The sequence below is a fragment of the Mastigoproctus giganteus genome, chromosome 1 (assembly GCF_048544385.1).
Source record: "Mastigoproctus giganteus isolate SK-2022 chromosome 1, ASM4854438v1, whole genome shotgun sequence".
Lineage (NCBI taxonomy): Eukaryota > Metazoa > Arthropoda > Arachnida > Uropygi > Thelyphonidae > Mastigoproctus > Mastigoproctus giganteus.
Window position 1 is genome coordinate 54,792,503 of NC_143575.1, and position 19,142 is coordinate 54,811,644.

The 19,142-nt window shown below is 39.9% G+C and overlaps 1 protein-coding gene across 1 annotated transcript in view; it reads left to right on the plus strand.

Annotated features, from left to right (window-relative positions):
• Positions 1-19,142, plus strand: part of LOC150090807 (kinesin-like protein KIF28) — a 195,201-nt gene that overhangs the window by 78,282 nt on the left and 97,777 nt on the right. The window contains exon 13 of the mRNA XM_090373827.1: positions 11,474-11,508. Coding sequence (XP_090229953.1) covers positions 11,474-11,508 — 35 coding nt within the window. The remainder of the gene's footprint in view (positions 1-11,473; positions 11,509-19,142) is intronic.

Below are 19,142 nucleotides of genomic sequence, written 5' to 3' on the forward strand. Positions count from 1 at the left end.
AACAACTAAAGTAGTTGACAGAAAAATTGTAAAACTTAATAATACTTTTGACATATTTATTTGAAACTCTTGGCCGTCGTCCTGTGTAACGCACGTGGATGCTGCTATACACTTTGCGAGATTGAAACCATACGCCTCCACAAACAACTCACGGCCCATTTATTAATTGTTGCACTCATACGCAGACTGAGTGGTAATTTTATAAGGAACACTTAGCGCTTCTTCAATAACAATCACATGTTCAAATAGTCCTTCTCAGGGGAAGACACTCAATATGATTAGCGTTGCTCTGGAAACGGGCTGGTTCATTAAGTGTTAGTTTCCTACTTGATGTATGTTCAAAAGATTTTTCGCGTTCCACAGGTGTTCTTGCGACATTGGCAAATATTTGCTTTTGTAAAGGTTGTTTATCTGAAATTTACCACACCACAAGTGTCCTCGGGAAGCTAACACATCTTCAAAACTTATCTACTAGCGTAAAGAACCGATCATTTGCTGTAGAAACGTTAATTGTGGACATTGCGTGTAGTATCTGTAAACAGTCCAGTGGTTCTCCACAAAACCTCGATGTGCAACTGTGAAGAAGCAAAATCTGCCAAGCCAGATGAGAGTGCGAGTATCGTAAATAGTGTTGTTCATCTGACCACTTAGTTAGCGGAAGGCTTCATCACCAGGAAGGGGCACTTCAGTATCCTTTCACTGTACAAGGAGCTGGGCCAAGTGAGTAAAGGGACACAAGCAGAGTAAGGAGGGAGAGGACCCATGAAAAGAAATGGGAATAATAAATTGTAAGAGACAAGGATGAGACCACAGGGATGGGTCCCTAAGACAATCAGGAGGTCAGGAAACCATTAGTGAGGAACATCCTAATAGTAGGATGACATGAGGACAAGGTCAAAGCAAAAAGTTAGAGAAGAGAGAAATCCCCGTAAAGTCGGCAGAAAGAAACATTCTATCCCATAAGGGGTAAGAGCAGGCCTCAGGAAAGAGTGTGGGCCTGGATATCTCACATCAGAGAGGAGGCATCAGCAGATGCGAAATCCTGTAATTTTGTACAGACGGTAAGCCTCCTGTTCGAGAAGTAGCTTTTTAGGTTTCTGAAGATTCCTGAAGTGCATTGGGATTCAAACTGAGTCACAGGCTGAATCAAAAATCCCTTTAAAATAGAAAAAAAGTTACGATGACTTATTCAGTTGGTGATTGTTCAGCTATTCGGGGTCACTGAAGTAAAGCCTCTATAGTAAATCTTCCTGCCATAAATTCATATTGATTAGTGCAACCCTTGTCCTGGTAGTAAGTTGGAATCCTCTGATGGATTAAAATAAAAAAAAATCTGTTTATACTCCGGGATGACCAAGCGGTCAGAGGAGTTCACAAGATAGAATACAAGAAATAGCACCGTATTCAGCAGTCATGGGCTTGAACCTCGGTCACTCAAGGCACGTGTACTTATGCACCCGCGCGCCTGACCACTAGGCTACAGCTCACCAGAAGTTTTCCACGGATGAGGAGGGCGATACACGGTTAGTGCATTCATATCGACTGATACTTTGGGAATAAGTCTGAAGTTTGCATGCTTCCAGAAAATGTTCCTTCCTGAGACATGATTGAAAAGATCTTTTAAGGTTGGGGAAATGGCCTACAGACGCTTTATTGTATCCCCTTCGACTAGGTTCAGGCTGCAGCTTTTCCAGGCTTGATTCGTTGAATGGCTTGGCCTACCTCGTGAGTGAAATCTTCATTCCACGTTGGAAGTTATTGGAGATCATTTGTAATGATGTTGTTGATCCTGAATCGCTGTCTGAGTTGTCCGTGATGGTAATTAGGTTCGGCATTTTCTCTGTGGTATCTTTCCTTTAATAGTTTTTAGTGATCCCTCTTCAATGATAGAATTATATATATGTAATCTTTATTGTGTACAAAAGGATGTATACAATGTACCCTTCACGGCAGGAATGCCTGGGGATTCACGTTGGCTGGTGGACAAAGGCGTCGAGAATGGGGCCCACATCGAAGTTCGGGTTCATCCCCCAGGGCCAACAATATAATAAGTTTCAGTTAAATTATTCACAATATATTCATAAAGATATTATACAGTATTTTTGACATTATATACAACATTATACAGACATCCTTTTTAAATTTATTATACTGCGACATTACTGTGCAGTTTGCCTGGTTGGGTTTAGGTTATCAAGGATCTCTCTCTCTCTCTCTCTCTCTCTCTCTCTCTCTCTCTCTCTCTCTCTCTCTCTCTCTCTCTCTCTCTGGTATATGCGATCTTTGGCAAATTTTTAGAGATCGTCCTCGATTGCTTGGACTGTGATAAGCATCTGCTTGGGGAGAAAGTGGTCGCCAAGGGCTAGTCTATTATGGTTGGCTATAAGTGTTGGAGCTGGCCTCAGTCCGGGTTGAGGGATTCTCCAGCTGCACAGTTCCCATACGTTTGGCTCCGAGATTATTCCAGTGGCCATTTTGGCAGTTAGTGTGAGGCGTCTTTCCATTATAAGGTTTGGCAGTCGAGCAAAGTTCAGTGCGGTTGCCATCGCAGTTGTTCTTTGCTGGGGTGGACGATGATGTTTATGTGTGATCTAACGAAGGAGCCAGTATTCAGAGAAGTACACACGCTTGATATTCGTGGGGGTTGCAGATGCCCATATTTCTGAGGCGTATAAGACGACGGAGTATACAGAGGTGTATACGTACCGCCGAGTCACATCCAGATCCTTATTGTGAAGTAGGTTGTGAATTTGAATGAAGTGAATTTGGTAATCCACCGCATTTTGCAGAATTTTGTTATGAGCTTGTCAATGTAGGGCTTGATTGTAGGGTTTACAATCGAAAACTACTCCCAAGTCCATATGTGCATTTACCACTGGAAGGAGAATGCCCTCTAGAGAAACTTGGACTTCAGTGGGTTGGTGCTTCAAAGAAAAGACAATTTGGGCTGATTTTGCAGGATTAATAAGTAGTACAAATTGATGGAGATACGATTCTGTAGCTTTCGATTGATGTTTTCATTAATTTTTGAGATATGTTTGCCCGGGTTAATCTGGGTGTGTAGCTTAATATCGTCAGCATAGCAGATTGTCTTTTCTCTCTCTCTCTCTTGAACAAATGGAATAATGACTGCAGTAAATAATGCTCCGGAGAGGACTCCACCTTGGGGAACTCCCGCAGTGATTTTTCTTGAGATTATATCTTGATCCCCTGTAAGAACAATGATTCTGTCTGATAGCGGGGTTGTGAAAAACCACAACATGTCACCTTTTATACGGAAGTAATTTTCTAGGAGGTGAACGAGCGAGGGAATGCTGATTGAGTCGTAGGCAGCTTTCAGGTCGACGTACATGACGGTAAGTTCTGCTTTAGCTTCTAGTGCTCTGAGAATGGTGCTGGTAATGGATGTTAAATTGGTGACTGTGGATCTTCTGGGAACGGCATAGTGAATTTGTGGGGGTTTTTGAGGCAAGATTTGATTGGTGATGGTTGAAAGTAATGCCTTCTCCATAAGTTTCAAGAGGCTGGAAGAGCGAGAGATTGGCCTGAACTGGTTAATGAGGGATGCAGATTGGCATTTAGGATGTGGCCTCACAGTATATCTGTTCCATATAGGGGGAAAGTAGTGCTGCGTTAAGAGATGGTTAAAAATTGAGAGTAGTGGATCGATGATAAACTTGCTGAGACACTTGATCATGAATTGTGGCACATGGTCAGGGCCTGCAGTTGCGGTGGGTGGCAATCCATTTATAACAGTTATAAGCTGCTTCCTGGTGATGCTAACGGTGGCGAGCATATCCATTGCGATGTTGACAGGTAAGTTGCCTGAATATGTCGGGGCCACATTGTTCGAGAACCGTGCAATGTGATCCATCCACAGTTCAAGATCCAGTGTTTTAGGAATTCCTGTGTGCCGAGAGTCATAAAATGGTTTGCCTTTTTGTAGGGTTGCTTTTAGATGTTTTTTGATTGCAGATGATTTCTGGCGGTTGAACACTACCCTTGCTCTGGAGAAGGCAATCCTGATCTTGTACAGCGCCTGACTCTTTCCATCTCTTATGCAGATTTTGTTTTTCTTGGACGGTTTTGTTCAGTGCAGGTGTCCACCAAGCTCTTGAACGGGGAGTGATGCAGACAGTCTTCGTCGCTCCGTAGTTGGCAATGGTCCGGATCCACCTGGTCATGAGGTCCAGTAATCAACCCCTGCCTGTCAGCTTATGTTTGTTTGTTATTTGGTTTTAAGGAGCATTAGCAACTAAGGCCATATTGCTCCGAGATATGCGGTGGTCATTCCCTGACCTTTCCGCATCCTCTGTATTTGGTGGTCATGGGCTCGAACCCCGGTCTAATCAAGAAGCGTGTTATGCACTGCTGCTCCTGCCCACCTGGCTACGGAGGCGCCGATCAGCTTATGGATGAGTACCAGGGGTTGTTGTTACATTTACTTTGTACAAGTCTGTGCCATGCTTTCTGCTTCTGGTGATATATTTTGTTTGCATAATTATGTCTATATGATCTAAATTGCTCAAGGAGCTCATCAACGAGGTTATGTTGACCGCACGTCTGCATTCTCTTTGAAGCCATTTTATGATGGATTTCAACTATGTTCTGAGTATGGTGAGTTGTGCTGTCCACTGTGGGACACTTTTGGGGTGAAGTTTTCTGTTGGTCAGCGAGGCTTGTGATGCGCGCTTTAGTATCTCGGTGTCAATTAGCATTTTGTGTGGCTTATGGCTGATAATTGTTCTTGTGAATGCTGTTGTAGAAGCCTCCGGATGGTTTAGTCAAAAATGCTCGTTTTTACAGCAAATCTTGCTGTGTCATAGTAGTGAGGTGGAGGAGTAGGGATTTCGTTGGATATACTGAATGTGGTCACTAGTGGTGAGGAGAACTTCATTAACCATCCGGTTTTCAATGTGTCTCACCAGAGAGGTAAAAGGAACTGTGAAAATCAATGTTTGGCTGACCCGTATTGGAGGAATGTCTGAGGTTGACTTTTTCTTCAGCAAAAGGACATCAGGGGAGGCCAGGAAGTCCTCAGTCAAGGTGCCTGTGAGATCTGTAATCAGATTATGCCATGGTGAATTGGCATTCGAGTCTATTGCAATGAGGATCTTATTATTCCCAAAGAGACACACAACTCTGTCGAACCCAGCGATGTGGGGGGCGATGTCAAACGATTATTGGAAATATTCAGACAGAGTGTTATCTGGCTAAAGATTCCTTCCAATGGACAGTGACTTGATGTGTTGAACAAAGAGACTGAAGCCTTGTAACAGCAATGTCTGGGTTTCTTATGATTATTGATGCAAGGCTGTTTCCATTGGAGTATTGTACATTAGAGTAATGTGCTACTGGACCTCCAGTACAGTAAGGTTCCTGGAGGAGATGAGCATCTAAGTTGTGTTATTCATAACTTGATGCAGTTGTCCATCGATTGCAAAGGCTTTCTGGGCATTGACTTGAGCAACTTTGGGTCTATATTAGTTGATGTGACAGTTATATGCCATAATTGGTGACGTTGCAGGTTTTCTCCTGCTTGTGGAACATAATGATCTAAAGAGTTGAATTGTTATCTCGGGGGGAGGAATCTTAGTGCTATAGTAGAAGGCTGTGAAACAATTCTATTGGAAATGCGTGATAACTTCTCGGATTTCCAGGACTTTGCAACTGCTGTATTTGACAGGCAAAGGACATTTCTGCATCTGGAAGACTGGGATTGGTAGCGCAGTATGGCACGGTGTATGAGCTGGCTTAGCTACAATTCTGAGAACTTGGCTCGGTGGAGTAATGAGTTCATGTAGTGGATTCGCATTCAAATCTTTACCATTTGTGGCAGGAGTAGATCTGCTAATTGGGAAAATTGGGGGTTCTTCCTGTGGAATATGACACTGTGGTAGATCCTTGCCCACTCCTGCCGAAAACAGAATGAATTCTATTCGGTGGGAATGGGCAAGGATGTATTCTATTTCTGAATTTGGGTGTATGACCACTCCCAGTTCCTCTTCCACACGATCAACGTCTTCAATGTTTTCTTGAATCCCCTTGTAGTTCACCTTTGTTGTTGTTAGATTTTAGGAGCATCGGCGACTAAAGCCATGTTCTTCCATGTATATTGTCTGTAAATTCGTTCTGAGGTCACTTTTCTATTTGTTGGAGAAAAACCAGAGTTTCTGAGAGAAAAAATCATGCTACCCTTGCCCGAGAACAACTACTACTGTTGCAATACAGTACCATAAAAATTCCTCCCATCATCGACTGGATTCGAACTCAGGCCTTTTCCACTCTGTGTGGGAGGACGGCGATCCTACCAACTGTGCTAACCATGAGGGCGGCAGGTCATTGCGCTGTCAGCATTGTTGTGATTATCTTGGACAACTCCTTCTGCTGATTTGTGATACAACAGAGCCCAGCTGCTTAGCATTAGCAAGGGCACATGATGCAAGAAAGCAAGCTTATATAGCATCAGCCAAAAAAAAAAAAAAAAAAACCACACACACACCCCTTCTCATTTCCCCCATCCACTCGCTCCAAATGTTTGTGTAGTTCTGCCTTGAATCTTTTTCCACAACAAAAGATGGAAGCCTGTTCCCCCAATCAACTACCCGGTGGCTAAAGGCAAATTTCTGCACCTCTATTCTACAACTAACTTTTCTCAATTTGAAACACCTCAATCAGATCACCTCGCAGGTTCCTAGTCTCCAGACACTGTAATTTTCAAAACTTAAGCCTTTTTTTGTAAGAGCAACCTTTTGTTCCATTCACTAATCTTGTTGCCCTTGTCTGTATCATTTCGACAGCTCTACATCCTTCTTAAAATGAGGCTCCAGACCTGTATACAGTACTCAAGGTGTGGCCTGATCATTGGCAAGGGGATAATCACCTCCTTATCACTGCTAGAAAAATTCCTGTATATCATTGACAAGACACCATGAGCTACTCTTACAGACTATCTGCACTGCTCAGAAAACTTCATATGTGCTTGCACAATTACACCCAGGTCCTTTTTACTCTCTACCACTGTCAGTGTAGTATCAACTGCACGGGTAGCACAGTGGTATCGTCACCGTCCTTCCCACACCAGGTGGAAAAGGCCTGGGTTCGATTCCTGTTGATGACTTGAGGAACTTTAGTGGCCTTTTTTCACTCTGTGGCTGTTAGTCGGTCTCAAGCATAGATAGTAAGGTTTTTTCCCTAGAAACTTGGGTTTTTTCGTCCAGCAAAACAAGGCAAATTGATCAGAGAACATGCAGTTTACAGTCATAATACATATATGGGTATATGTAAGAGATTATGGGTGGCCCTAATATAGTGATTTGAATAATAATTTGAATTTGTCAGTGTAGTACCACAGATGATACATTACTCTGGGGTTACTGCTTCCCATATGTAGTACTTTACATTTTTCAATTTGAGAGGTGGCAACTGTGAAACTTCAGTTGCCACCTCTCAGCCCATCTTCTCAACTTTTCTAGATCCTGTTGCAGCAGCATACTGTCAGTGTCATTAACAACCCTGCTTACCTTCGTATCGTCTGCAAACTTGGATATTAAGCCCGATATACTATCATCAATATCATTAATGAATACAGAAAATGAAAAAGAAGAAAAGGCAATCTGGTTTGTGGTATTAAACACACATTAATGATTCTAGACGTTTCCATTCGAATTGCTACTTATTTTTAAAAATGTATTGCTGGAGTACTATGGGACATAAAATATTTTAATAAATCATTAATTATATAATTGTTAAACAATTTTATACCGTTTACTTCACATTCAAATCTTAATCTATAACCAGCTCTTGCTGAATGCGGTCACTTCCGATCATGGTAATAGGGTTACATAGTAAGTGTTATAGAACATGATTCCTTTAGTATTATTCTGTTATTTGTACACTTTTCATAGTGCTGTTTGATGTGTTTTAATTATTATTTTTTTGTGGGCCTATTTAGAAACTTTATCACAAGTGGCAGAGCTTAACTTTTTCAAAAGCATTGGACAGCACAGTTGTCCAATAACAATTTACCAGATAGATAATTCCAAATTTGCAAACACACTAAAAAAAAAGAGAAAAAAAGTAAGCGTTACAGAACATCATTCCTTTAGTATTATCTGCTATTTGTACACTTTTCATAGTGCTATTTGATGCGTTTTATTTATTATTGTTTTTTGTGGGCCTATTTAGAAACCTTATCACGAGTGGCAGAGCTTAACTTTTTCAAAAGCATTGCATAGCACAGTTGGTGTAATCACTGTTCTCCCTATACTGGGTGGAAAAGAGCAGAGTTCGAATCCTGTCAATGATACGAGGAATTTTTTTGGGTCTTTTTCACATACCTGTTGAGTTTGACTCATGTGAGAGCAGAGGGTTTATTATTATTATTAGCCATATGGTACAAGGAAGCCTGAGGCTTATGCTGCACCGGACAAAAAAAAAATTCCCTATTACCCTGAGAGACAGAGAGAGAAGTAGAAAGGAATCACCAAGAAAGAGAAGAATGATGATATCCAGCTCAGGACCCTGGGTGTGCCAAGCCCATACTCACCAGATGTGAGCCCCTGGAGGTTTTTCTCCTGGAAGCTCGGTTTTTTTCGTTTAGCAATCAGCAAATCGACAAAGAGCACATGCAATTTACAGACATGTAATATGCAAAGCGATATGGCCTAAGTTGCTCATGCTCATAAAATCTTACAATAACTACCAACCAAAGGTGTTCGCTAAGTTTTGAGGCAGGGTGCAACCATTAATTTTTCAACAAGCGTCACTGAATTAAAATCGGGAGAAATGCAAACATTTGAAATGTGCGAGTATTTGGGAGATGGTTAACATGATGGTTTGGAACATCATACGTAGTCTCTCATCATTGCTCAGGTGAAATTAACCTGATTGCCAGGTGATCATTGTTAAGGCTCATTCATACTAATAATTTCAGTTAATTTAATTAATTGTTTTTCTTTATTCTGTTTACAAAATTAGTGAAGAATGTTTAAATTTCATTGATTAACGATTCACAATTTTGATTTGTTTGTTAAACATCTGAATAATTTTGTATTACTATGTAAGTTTGTAGTTATCCATTGTGGAAGTACTTATCAAGATTATGCTTCTTAAGCACTATAACTGTGCCTAACAAATGTAGACAGTCCTTCACTCAAGTGTTTAAAGTATCATGTATGGCCCTTATAATCTGGTGCTAGCAAATGGGTATCATAAGCCTGTACGAGATGGCAGCTATTTTGGGCTGGCCTAACACATTTTCTGATTGGTTCTCATGCATTCCAGTTTACAGAGTACCATTGAATTATAAAAGTAAGACTAACTATATAATATAAAGTCTTATAATAATAGTTCTTATATTTTTATTTTTTATTTTTCAATGTTAAACAATCTAACCTAAATAGGTCAACACTGCTACACACCTATAATTTTATATTCATATTGTACTCCGATATTACTGAGCTTTTGATTTAATAAATATTCATCATTACTACTGTCTAAGCAAACTGTTCATATAGTAGTAGTACTAGTGGCATGTGATGCAAGAAAGCAAGTGTATGAGCTTATGCAGCATCAGCCAAAAAAAAAAAAAAAATCACACCATTCCCTCCAAATGCCTGTCCAGTTCCTCCTTAAATTTATTCAACCTATCAACTTCCATAACTACAGATGCAGGTTTGTTCCAGCAATTAACTACATGCTGGCTAAAGGCAAATTTCCGCACATCTATCCTACATCTGTCCTTTCTTAATTTGAATTTATGCCCCCTTAGGTTCGTAATCTGAACAAGTGGAAGGATCCCATCAGAAATCAGCGTGCTCAACCCATTCAAGGCCTTATATACCTCAATCAGATCACCGCACAGGTGCCTAGTCTCCAGCCACTGCAATTTGCAGACCTTAAGCCTCTCTTGGTAAGAGGTTCCCTTCATTCCCCTCACCAATCTTGTTGCCCTTCTCTGTACACACTCAAGCAAATCTACATCCTTCCTAAAATGAAGCCTCCAGACCTGTACGCAGTACTCAAGGCGTGACCTGACCATTGCCTTATACAGAGGGACAATCACCTCCTTCTCCCTGCTAGCAAAATTCCTATATATCATTGACAAAACCCCATGACCTGCCCTGGCAGCCTGTCTGCATTGCTCACAAAACTTGATATCTGACTGCACAATTACTCCCAGGTCTTTTTCATTTTCTACCACCTTAAGCGTAGTACCACACAGTTGGTGAATCTTTACAAGCAGGAACCCCTTCCATGGATCTTTGTGACATGCAGTGACAGACAAGTCCCCCACTCATTGCTACCCTCCTGCATTTTATCATAAACACCGATTATACCATTAGTATGATCATGGCCCTCCTCATGCTAGGTGGCAAAGACCTGATTTCAAGTCCTGTCGATGCTGGGAGGAATTTTTATGGGCCTTTTCACAATGTGGCTGAGTTAGTCGTTAGTCAGTCTCAGGCGAGGGTAGCATGGTATTTTCCCTCCCGGAAACTCATGTTTTTCATCCAGAAAACAAAAATCAATCACAGAACACGCAATTTACAGACAGTGTACATGGAGCAAGATATGTCAGTGGCTGATGCTCCTAAAACCCCACTACTACATCAGCTTATTGCTCTCACAGCCTGCTTGGCAAGTGCAGCTCCTCCTAACAGTCACGAGATGTCACATGACTGTTAGAAGGAGCTGAAAGAACAGACTATTGGTCTTTGTGAGTTGGTTACATAACATCTATGGCACCATGACAGTGCTTTCCCTGGGAGAGAGAGAGAGAGAGAGAGAGAGAGAGAGAGAGAGAGTGAATGCCACCTTGGCAATGGTTTAAAATTGGAAAATAAGTTCGCCCACCTTGGTGCTGTTTTTAAAATTGGGAAACAAGTTTCGTCACCTGCCGAACGGGGACTCATTTCCCGATTTAAAACCAGCTTCAGGGTGGCATTCACTATCTATATTCCCTTTGCATTTTCAAAATCTTCAGAAAAAGGTACCCTGTGTTTCTGTATACTCTAATGCAAACTTGCAGGCTTTATTTAGTGGAAAGACGGCATTAACTCTAGCACACACCACTGGTAATTAACAGCCTGTCAGAGCAAGTAGGAGGAACCACACTTGTCTATTATTGCTTGTCTCAAAGATCCACAGAATAGGTACCCACTTGTAAAGTTTAACCAAATTCTTTATTGCACTAACTTTTAAAGAATTAGTTTCGGTTAATGTTTAGAATATGATCCCCCTTTCAATCGATTGTTACAGAGGTGTGGCATGATGCAGTGATGGATAGGGTTAGCACCTCCTACCCTTTGCTTTCATAACTGTTAGAGTGAATTCACAATAATAGCAGTATTTGACAGGCCTAGCCTCTCCTACTCATTGCTTTGCTCACAGTGATTGGAAGTGATTAATATGTTCATTTCCCCTTGCAGCTGTTTTAAAATTGGAAAATGAGTTCCCAATTTTAAAACAGCAGCAGAAGGGGGGAAGAATTCCCTCTAATGCTGAGTAAAAAGCAAACTGGTGAGAGGGGCTAGGTCTATCAATCATTGCTACTTGCAACGATTGATCGGAAGGGGTACCAGATTGTAAAGACTAACCCATTTTCTGATTTTAATTCAGTGGCAGGGAGGGGGGAATGCAAAACACAAAGAAAGCAAAGGGTGGGAGGGGCTAGGCCTGTCCATCATTTTTGCACAATGATCCATGGAAGGATGATCATGTTCTTAAGTTTAAACTTTACTTTTTTGAGAACTGATAGTCAACTGGAGAAATGGGAACTTATACACTCACCTTTTATTAAAATATATAAATTATTATTTGTTTCATGTTGATTGTTTCAGATAATATAAACTCTTTCTCTCTTTGTACAGGACCATGAAAAACTAAGAATTGAAGAGGAAAAAAAGATATGTCCTCATTTTTATAATTTAAACTTTGATCCTATGTTAACAGGAAAGATCACCCATCTCTTAAAGGAAGGAATTAACTTTGTTGGAAAAAGAGAGGATTCTGATATTCCACTTCTTGGCCCAAGGTATGAATAAATATATTTTATGAACATCTTATTTTATTTTGAATATTGGTGGCCCAAGCAGAAGTCAGCTGTATTTGTTACTTTCTTTAGTGTTTTTTTTTTCATAGGTCATCATTTTATTCTCAATTTCAAAATAGGGAAACATTACTTTTAAAAAAAAAATCTGCTTTTAAATGGTGATACCAGATGACCATACAAATTAGAGCTGCATAACAAATGATTTCCACAGCTCCAAGCCAAGCTCCAATCCTGTGCCAAGCAATAGAAGCCATTTGCCATCATCTTTTCTTGCTTATTAAGATGTTCAGAATGTAGCAAATTTGTCATGTTAAGTCTGAATCTTCTCTGTCTGTTGATAACACAAGGCTTTGTGTAGTTATATATTAGTTGGGGTGTTGTCAGCAGTGGCCTAGTCAACTTAAACTGGATTCTTCTCAGGGTCTCTTAAGTGGAAAAGTGCATATATAGAGAACTGCACTGGGCACTGGAACCAGCCTGTTCTGCACTGACATTATAGGCTTGAGGAGAAGGTGTAAAGGTGGGCATCATGTGTTGGGAAATACCCAGTGGTGTAACTATGCCAATGTAGCCAATGGTGCATTGGGGATGATGAACGAAAGGGGGCCCGCTGCCCTCCTGCCTGAAACGGAAAAAAATTTAATCAAGTAAAAATGTAAGCCTGTTCTGCACTGACATTATAGGCTTGAGGAGAAGGTGTAAAGGTGGGCATCATGTGTTGGGAAATACCCAGTGGTGTAACTATGCCAATGTAGCCAATGGTGCATTGGGGATGATGAACGAAAGGGGGCCCGCTGCCCTCCTGCCTGAAACGGAAAAAAATTTAATCAAGTAAAAATGTAAGTTTTTTTTAGTTATGTTTATGTTAAAATTTACTATGTCTACGAACAATAATTTTTTTCACCCGAAGCATGTTTATTGTTAGCTAGTTGCACAGCACAAGCGAAACTGAAGTGAATAAAGGTGAAATGGTATTAGCATAGCTGCTGCTTCCAGGACAATCTTTAAGGATTTTTTATTTTTACCAAAAAAAATAATTTTCGGAGAGCCCACACTAAACTTTGCATTGGGACCCACTTTTTCTAGTCGACACTGGAAATGCCTTTGGACTCCTGAATCCACTGAAAGCCACCATGAACTCCAGAATATATCTGAATATATGTGTGGACAGAGTACCTGGCAATGTTGCATGTTCATCTGTATGGAAGGAGTACTTTCAAGGTGACAATGCAGCCATCCACCCTGCCAAATGTATGAAAGAGTGAATACAAGGAAGACTTCAAGCATTTGACTTCTTTTTTCCTTTGAGCAGCTGTAGTAAGAACCGGAAAATTAATTCCTTTGAGCAGCTGTAGTAAGAACCGGAAAAGTGTGTTCCTCGGAACAGATCTCTGCCCACCTCACCCTAAGGAATTTAGGCCAATTTTGTTATATGAGTGGTCCAGTATTCCTCAAATATACCAATGGAAATCCAATACGCTGTTAGTCATGGTCCGAATACAGGTCCATGACTAACAGTGTGACTGACCAGGCAGTGTAATATTGGCATTTCATTAGGACCATATCTGAATTTGAGACTGTACCCATCAAGTTAAAGCAGACTTTCATAAGTCTCTTATTTGAGAAAGGAACAATGGTGATCCTGGAATTTTATAGTCAGTTGACGGGCTGTATGTCCCAGCAAAATTAATTTAGTCTTTAAATATTACCAGCTGCAAGCATTTTTTAAGACTGTATATGGTGAAATCCATCATGATATTTTTATTTATAAATTCAGGGTAACAAACTTTGAATGTGGATTATGATATTAAGTGTACTTTGGTCAGAGGGTTTCAAATGGATGTCATTTATTTTGACCTTTCATTTGACCTTTGACACTGTTTCTGTCCTGCCTTTATGGTCCAAATTAAATCAGTATTGTATAATATTAGGTATACAGTATTGTATAATATTAAGACCAAACCCTCCAGCATATGACAGCACGACAAAACAAATGGCCCTCAGTCCCCAGTGGCTTTCACTCTCCCTCTTACAGCAGCGAGAGGATCAGAGTGGAAGCAGAGGGTGCTAAGAATCTCTAGGTACGACCAGGCTGCTATGCACGGAAACTGAACTTCGCCTGTTACAAAGTAAGCTCACTCATCAGTGAAGACAGGATATTAGAGCTGGAAAAGGAATTAGAAAATGTAAATTGCAATATCATCAGTTTGGCTGAAACAAGAAGAAGAAATGAATCCCTTATAAGTTTATCAAGTGGAAATCTGCTGTAGACCAAGGGAAACAGTGTAAGGAATGAAGGTGGAGTTGGGTTTCTGGTCCATAAAGATTTAAAAAACAACATTTTGGAATTCAAAAGTACATCACCAAGTGTGTCAAGACTAATACTCAGGATTTCTAAGAGGTACAAACTAAAGGTTATAATGATTTATGCACCAACATTGAGCCATGATGATGAAGAGGTTGAAGAAATGTACACCGAAATTGAGAGTCTTCTAGATGAGCAGAAAACCCACTACACTATTATTATGGGGGACTTCGATGCTAAGGTTGGAAAAAGACAAAATAGCGCAGAAAGGGGAACTATAGGAAATTTTGGAATTGGTGAAAGAAATGAAAGAGGCGAAAGACTTGTGGAATTTGCAGAATCTCAAGGATTGTCAGTAATGAACACTTTTTTCAAGAAAAGGGTGAATAGAAAGTGGACATGGAAGAGTCCAAATGGATTAACAACTAATGAAATCAACTTCGTCCTCACTAACAGAAGATATATTGTGAATGATGTTACCGTCCTGAATAAGGTAAATGTTGGAAATGATCACAGAATGGTAAGATGTACACTTGATGTAGGAAAGGAAAGAAAAAAACTGACTCGAGTAAATAATACAAAGGTCTTTGAGATAACAGAAGAGGAGAAAAAGCAGTATGTACTGGAACTTAAGAACAAGTTTGAGCTTCTGCAGACTGCTCAGAACCAAGATATCGATGAGGAATATTACAACTTTCTGAAAGTGATAAAGCCCAAGAAACCTATAGGGAAAAATAAATCCAAAGAAGAAAAAATTAATCAAGAAACACTTGTTATGATGAACTGAAGGCAAAAAATGAAGAGCAAGATAAACACTGACATGGAGAAAATTGAGTATACTGAGTTATGCAAAGCCATTAGAAAGAGACTCAGAGAGGACATAAGAAAATTTAACACAAGAAAAATAGAACAAGCATTAAGGGAAAACAAAGGATTTAAATCAGCAGCCATGAGCAGTAATACAGAAAGACAAATGATACTGAAACTGATTGTTTGTTTGTTTGTTTGTTATTTGGTTTTTAGGAGCATTAGCAACTAAGGCAATATTGCTCCGTGGATATGCGGTGGTCATTCCCTGACCTTTCCGCATCCTCCATATTTGGTGGTCACGGGCTCAAACCTCGGTCTAATCAAGAAGCATGTGCTATGCACTGCTGCTCCTGCCCACCTGGCTACGGAGGCGCCGACTGAAACTGAAGAATAGTGATGGTGCACTTATAAACAGCAGAGAAGGCATAATTCAAATAGCAGAAGATTACTATAGAGAATTATACAAGGAGCGAGGGAATGATGCCAGCAGTGGGGAAGATGGATTGCAAAGTAGCAACACATACGAATATTCTTCCTGATGAGGTAGAACATGCATTGAAGAAAATGAAGAATCAGAAAGCTCCGGGGGAAGATGAAGTTACTGTAGAGTTGTTAAAATTGGGAGGAAGAGACATAACACAAAAACTGCCAAGGCTCTTCACAAAGTGCATTAGAAAAGGTGTGATGCCTAAGCAGTGGAATAATGCAATCATAGTTTTGCTGCATAAGAAAGGAGATAAATCAGAAATTGGAAATTATAGTCCAATTAGCTTGTTATCCCACATCTACAAGTTGTTCACAAGGGTCATTACTAACAGATTAGAAAGAATACTTGATGAGAATCAACCGAAAGAGCAACCTGGCTTTAGGACAGGATTCTAAACTATGGATCACCTTCATATAATATCACAGCTAATGGAGAAAGCAAATGAATATAAAACACCATTATGCCTGGCATTTGTCGATTATGACATTTGACTCCATACAGCATAAGGCAATGTTTCGGGCACTGGAAAGACAAGGCATAGATACCCCACATATTATGATTTTGAAGAAAATATATGAGAATGCTACCTCCTTTATTAGACTAGACAAAGACAGTAGGAAATTTAAAATCGAGAAAGTGGTTCGACAAGGAGACACAATATCTCTGAAGCTGTTTAATGCTGCCCTTGAGGAAGCTTTCAGAAGATTATACTGGTCGCAGAAAGGAGTCAATGTGAAAGGAGAGTACCTAAACTATTGACGATTTCAGATGACATTGTGGTCATAAGCCATGATCCCAAAGAATTAGAGGAAAATCTCAGTCAGTTATGCACAGTTAGTAAGGATTTTGGACTAAAGATGAATATGGCTAAAACAAAAGTAATGATGAACAAGTATGCCACAGAAAGGGAAATAATGATTGAAGGAGCAGTAATTGAAAAGGTGGAGTCATATACTTATCTGGGACAAGTTATTAGCTGTAATAATGATAAATGGCTGGAATCAAGAGAAGAATAAATTTTGGATGGATAGCATTCAGGAAATATAGTCACATACTGAAGAGCAATATCCCAGTTTGTCTGAAATGAAAAATAATGAACCAATGTATACTCCCCACCATGACTTATGGAAGTGAAACTTGGGCACTCACCAAAAGAATGGAAGAGAAGCTGAAAACTACACAGCGAAGAATGGAACAAATTATATTGGGAATCAGACTGTTAGATAAGAAGAGAAACACATGGATTAGGCAGCAAACTCAAGTAAGGGACTTCTTATCAAAACTAAAGAACTAAAATGGTCTTGGGCAGGACACATAGCTCGAAGACATGATGACAGATGGACTAAGAAAATAACAGAATGGTACCCAAGAGGAGCTAGAAGAAAACCTGGAAGACAAAGGCAGACATGGATAGATGAAATTCATGAGTTTGTGGGTAGTAAATGGATGGCCAGTGCTCAAAATAGAAGGAAATGGAAAGTTGCTGTAGAGGCCTTCATCCTGCAGTGGATTGAAAATGGCTGATGATGATGATGATGTATAATATTAAAGACAGCAACCTGAGATCATTTTTTTTTATTATTATTGTTTCAAACAGTAGACATAAAATAGGATAGACTAGTTAGAAGCTTCAGAAGAGCATCAGATAGGTACAGAAATTTGCAGGGTTCAGTTTTGGAGTCTATGTTGTTTGAAATTTCCATTAGTGACATAGTTAATTATTGATACCTTAATGAATCAACCAAATGCAACAGTTTTGTAAGAAATCAACTTATAACTGTAGTATTAATTCGTAACATTTACAAGCACACACTGTCTTCTGGTAAATGTTAAGAGTTAGTACTATAGTTATACATTTAGTATTCTGATCAAGGTTGAACTGCTGTGTTAGTAGTAATGGCAAATGATGCAAAAAAAGCAAGGTTATATAGCGTCAGCCAAAAAAAAAACCCATCTATACAGTTCACCCATCTGTACCATCCAAGAGTTTGTCTAATTCTTCCTTGGATTTATTCAACCCATCCAATTCCTATTCAGATTCAACAGATGGAAGCCTGTTCCAACAATCAACCACCTGCTGGCTGAATGCAAACTACTGTACATCTAACCTGCAACTATCCTTCTCAATTTGAATTTATGCCCCCCTCATTTGTAGTCTCAGCAAGTGGAAGAATGATATTAACATTCAGCTTATTCAAGGCTTTAAACACCTCAATCAGATCTCCCCACAGTTACCTGGTCTCAGGACACTGACATTTTCATAAATAAGCTTTTTCTAAGTAATAGCACCGTTTTGTTCCTTCAACAGTCTGATTGTCCTTCTCTACACCCATTTCTGCAGTTCTTCATCCTTCCCAAAGTGAGGCCTCCGGACCTGTATACAGTGCACAAGATGTGGCCTAACCATGGTCTTATAAGGGAACATTTGCTTGTCCCTGCTAGCAAATGTTCTGTATATCATTGTTAAAAGCAGAAGAGCTGGCCTGACAGCATTTCTGCTGTCTGCGCTGCTCAGAGAATTTCATGTCTGATTGCACAATTACCGCCCAGGTCTTTTTCATTCTCTGCTACCTTGAGTGTAGTATCACACAGTTGATAAGTTTCTCTGGGGTTACTTCTACCCATGTGCAGTAACTGGCATTTGTCAATGTTACTAACTTCAACTGCCATTTCTCAGCCCATCTACCCAATTTTCCTAGATCTTGATGCAGTAGCTCAAACCATGACTGTCATTAATCACCCTGCAAACCTTTACATCATCTTCAAACTTAGACATTAAGTCTGATATACCTTCATAAATACCATTGATAAATATTGAAAACCACAATGCATTGAACCTTGAGTGCTGAGCCCATTGTGGTTTTCAATAATAACATAATAACATTAGTTATTATGTTATTGTTTCCATAATAACATTAGTCCACGAAGAGCAATGCCCATTGATAACCACTCTGTCTTCTTTCACTTAACAATCCCTTATCCATATCAGTAATTTGCCTTTAATGCCAAATTGTTCCAGTTTGTACAGCAGTCTTTTATGTATTATTGTATCAAATGCCTTCTTGAAATCCAAGTATATGATGTCAAAATTATTTTTTGAGATCCCTAGTCATTACATCATGGTAACTTTTCAGATTGGTAAGAAAAGAAAGAACAGCAAATCCATGCTGTGATTGCAGTATAATTGCATGCCTATTCAGATGGTCCTGCATTACTTTAGCATCAGCATTAGTAGAGGCACATAATGCAAAAAAAGCAAGCTTATACAGCATCAGCCAAAAAAAAAAACCCCTTCCCATTTCACCCATCCATTGGTTCCAAATGTTTGTCTAGTTCTGCCTTGAATTTATTTAAGCTATCAACTTCCACGGCAACAGATGGAAGTTTGTTCCTGCAGTCAACTACCCACTGGCTAAAGGAAAATTGCCACACATCTATTCAACAACTTTCCTCAATTTCAGTTTATGACCCCTCAGGTTTGTAAT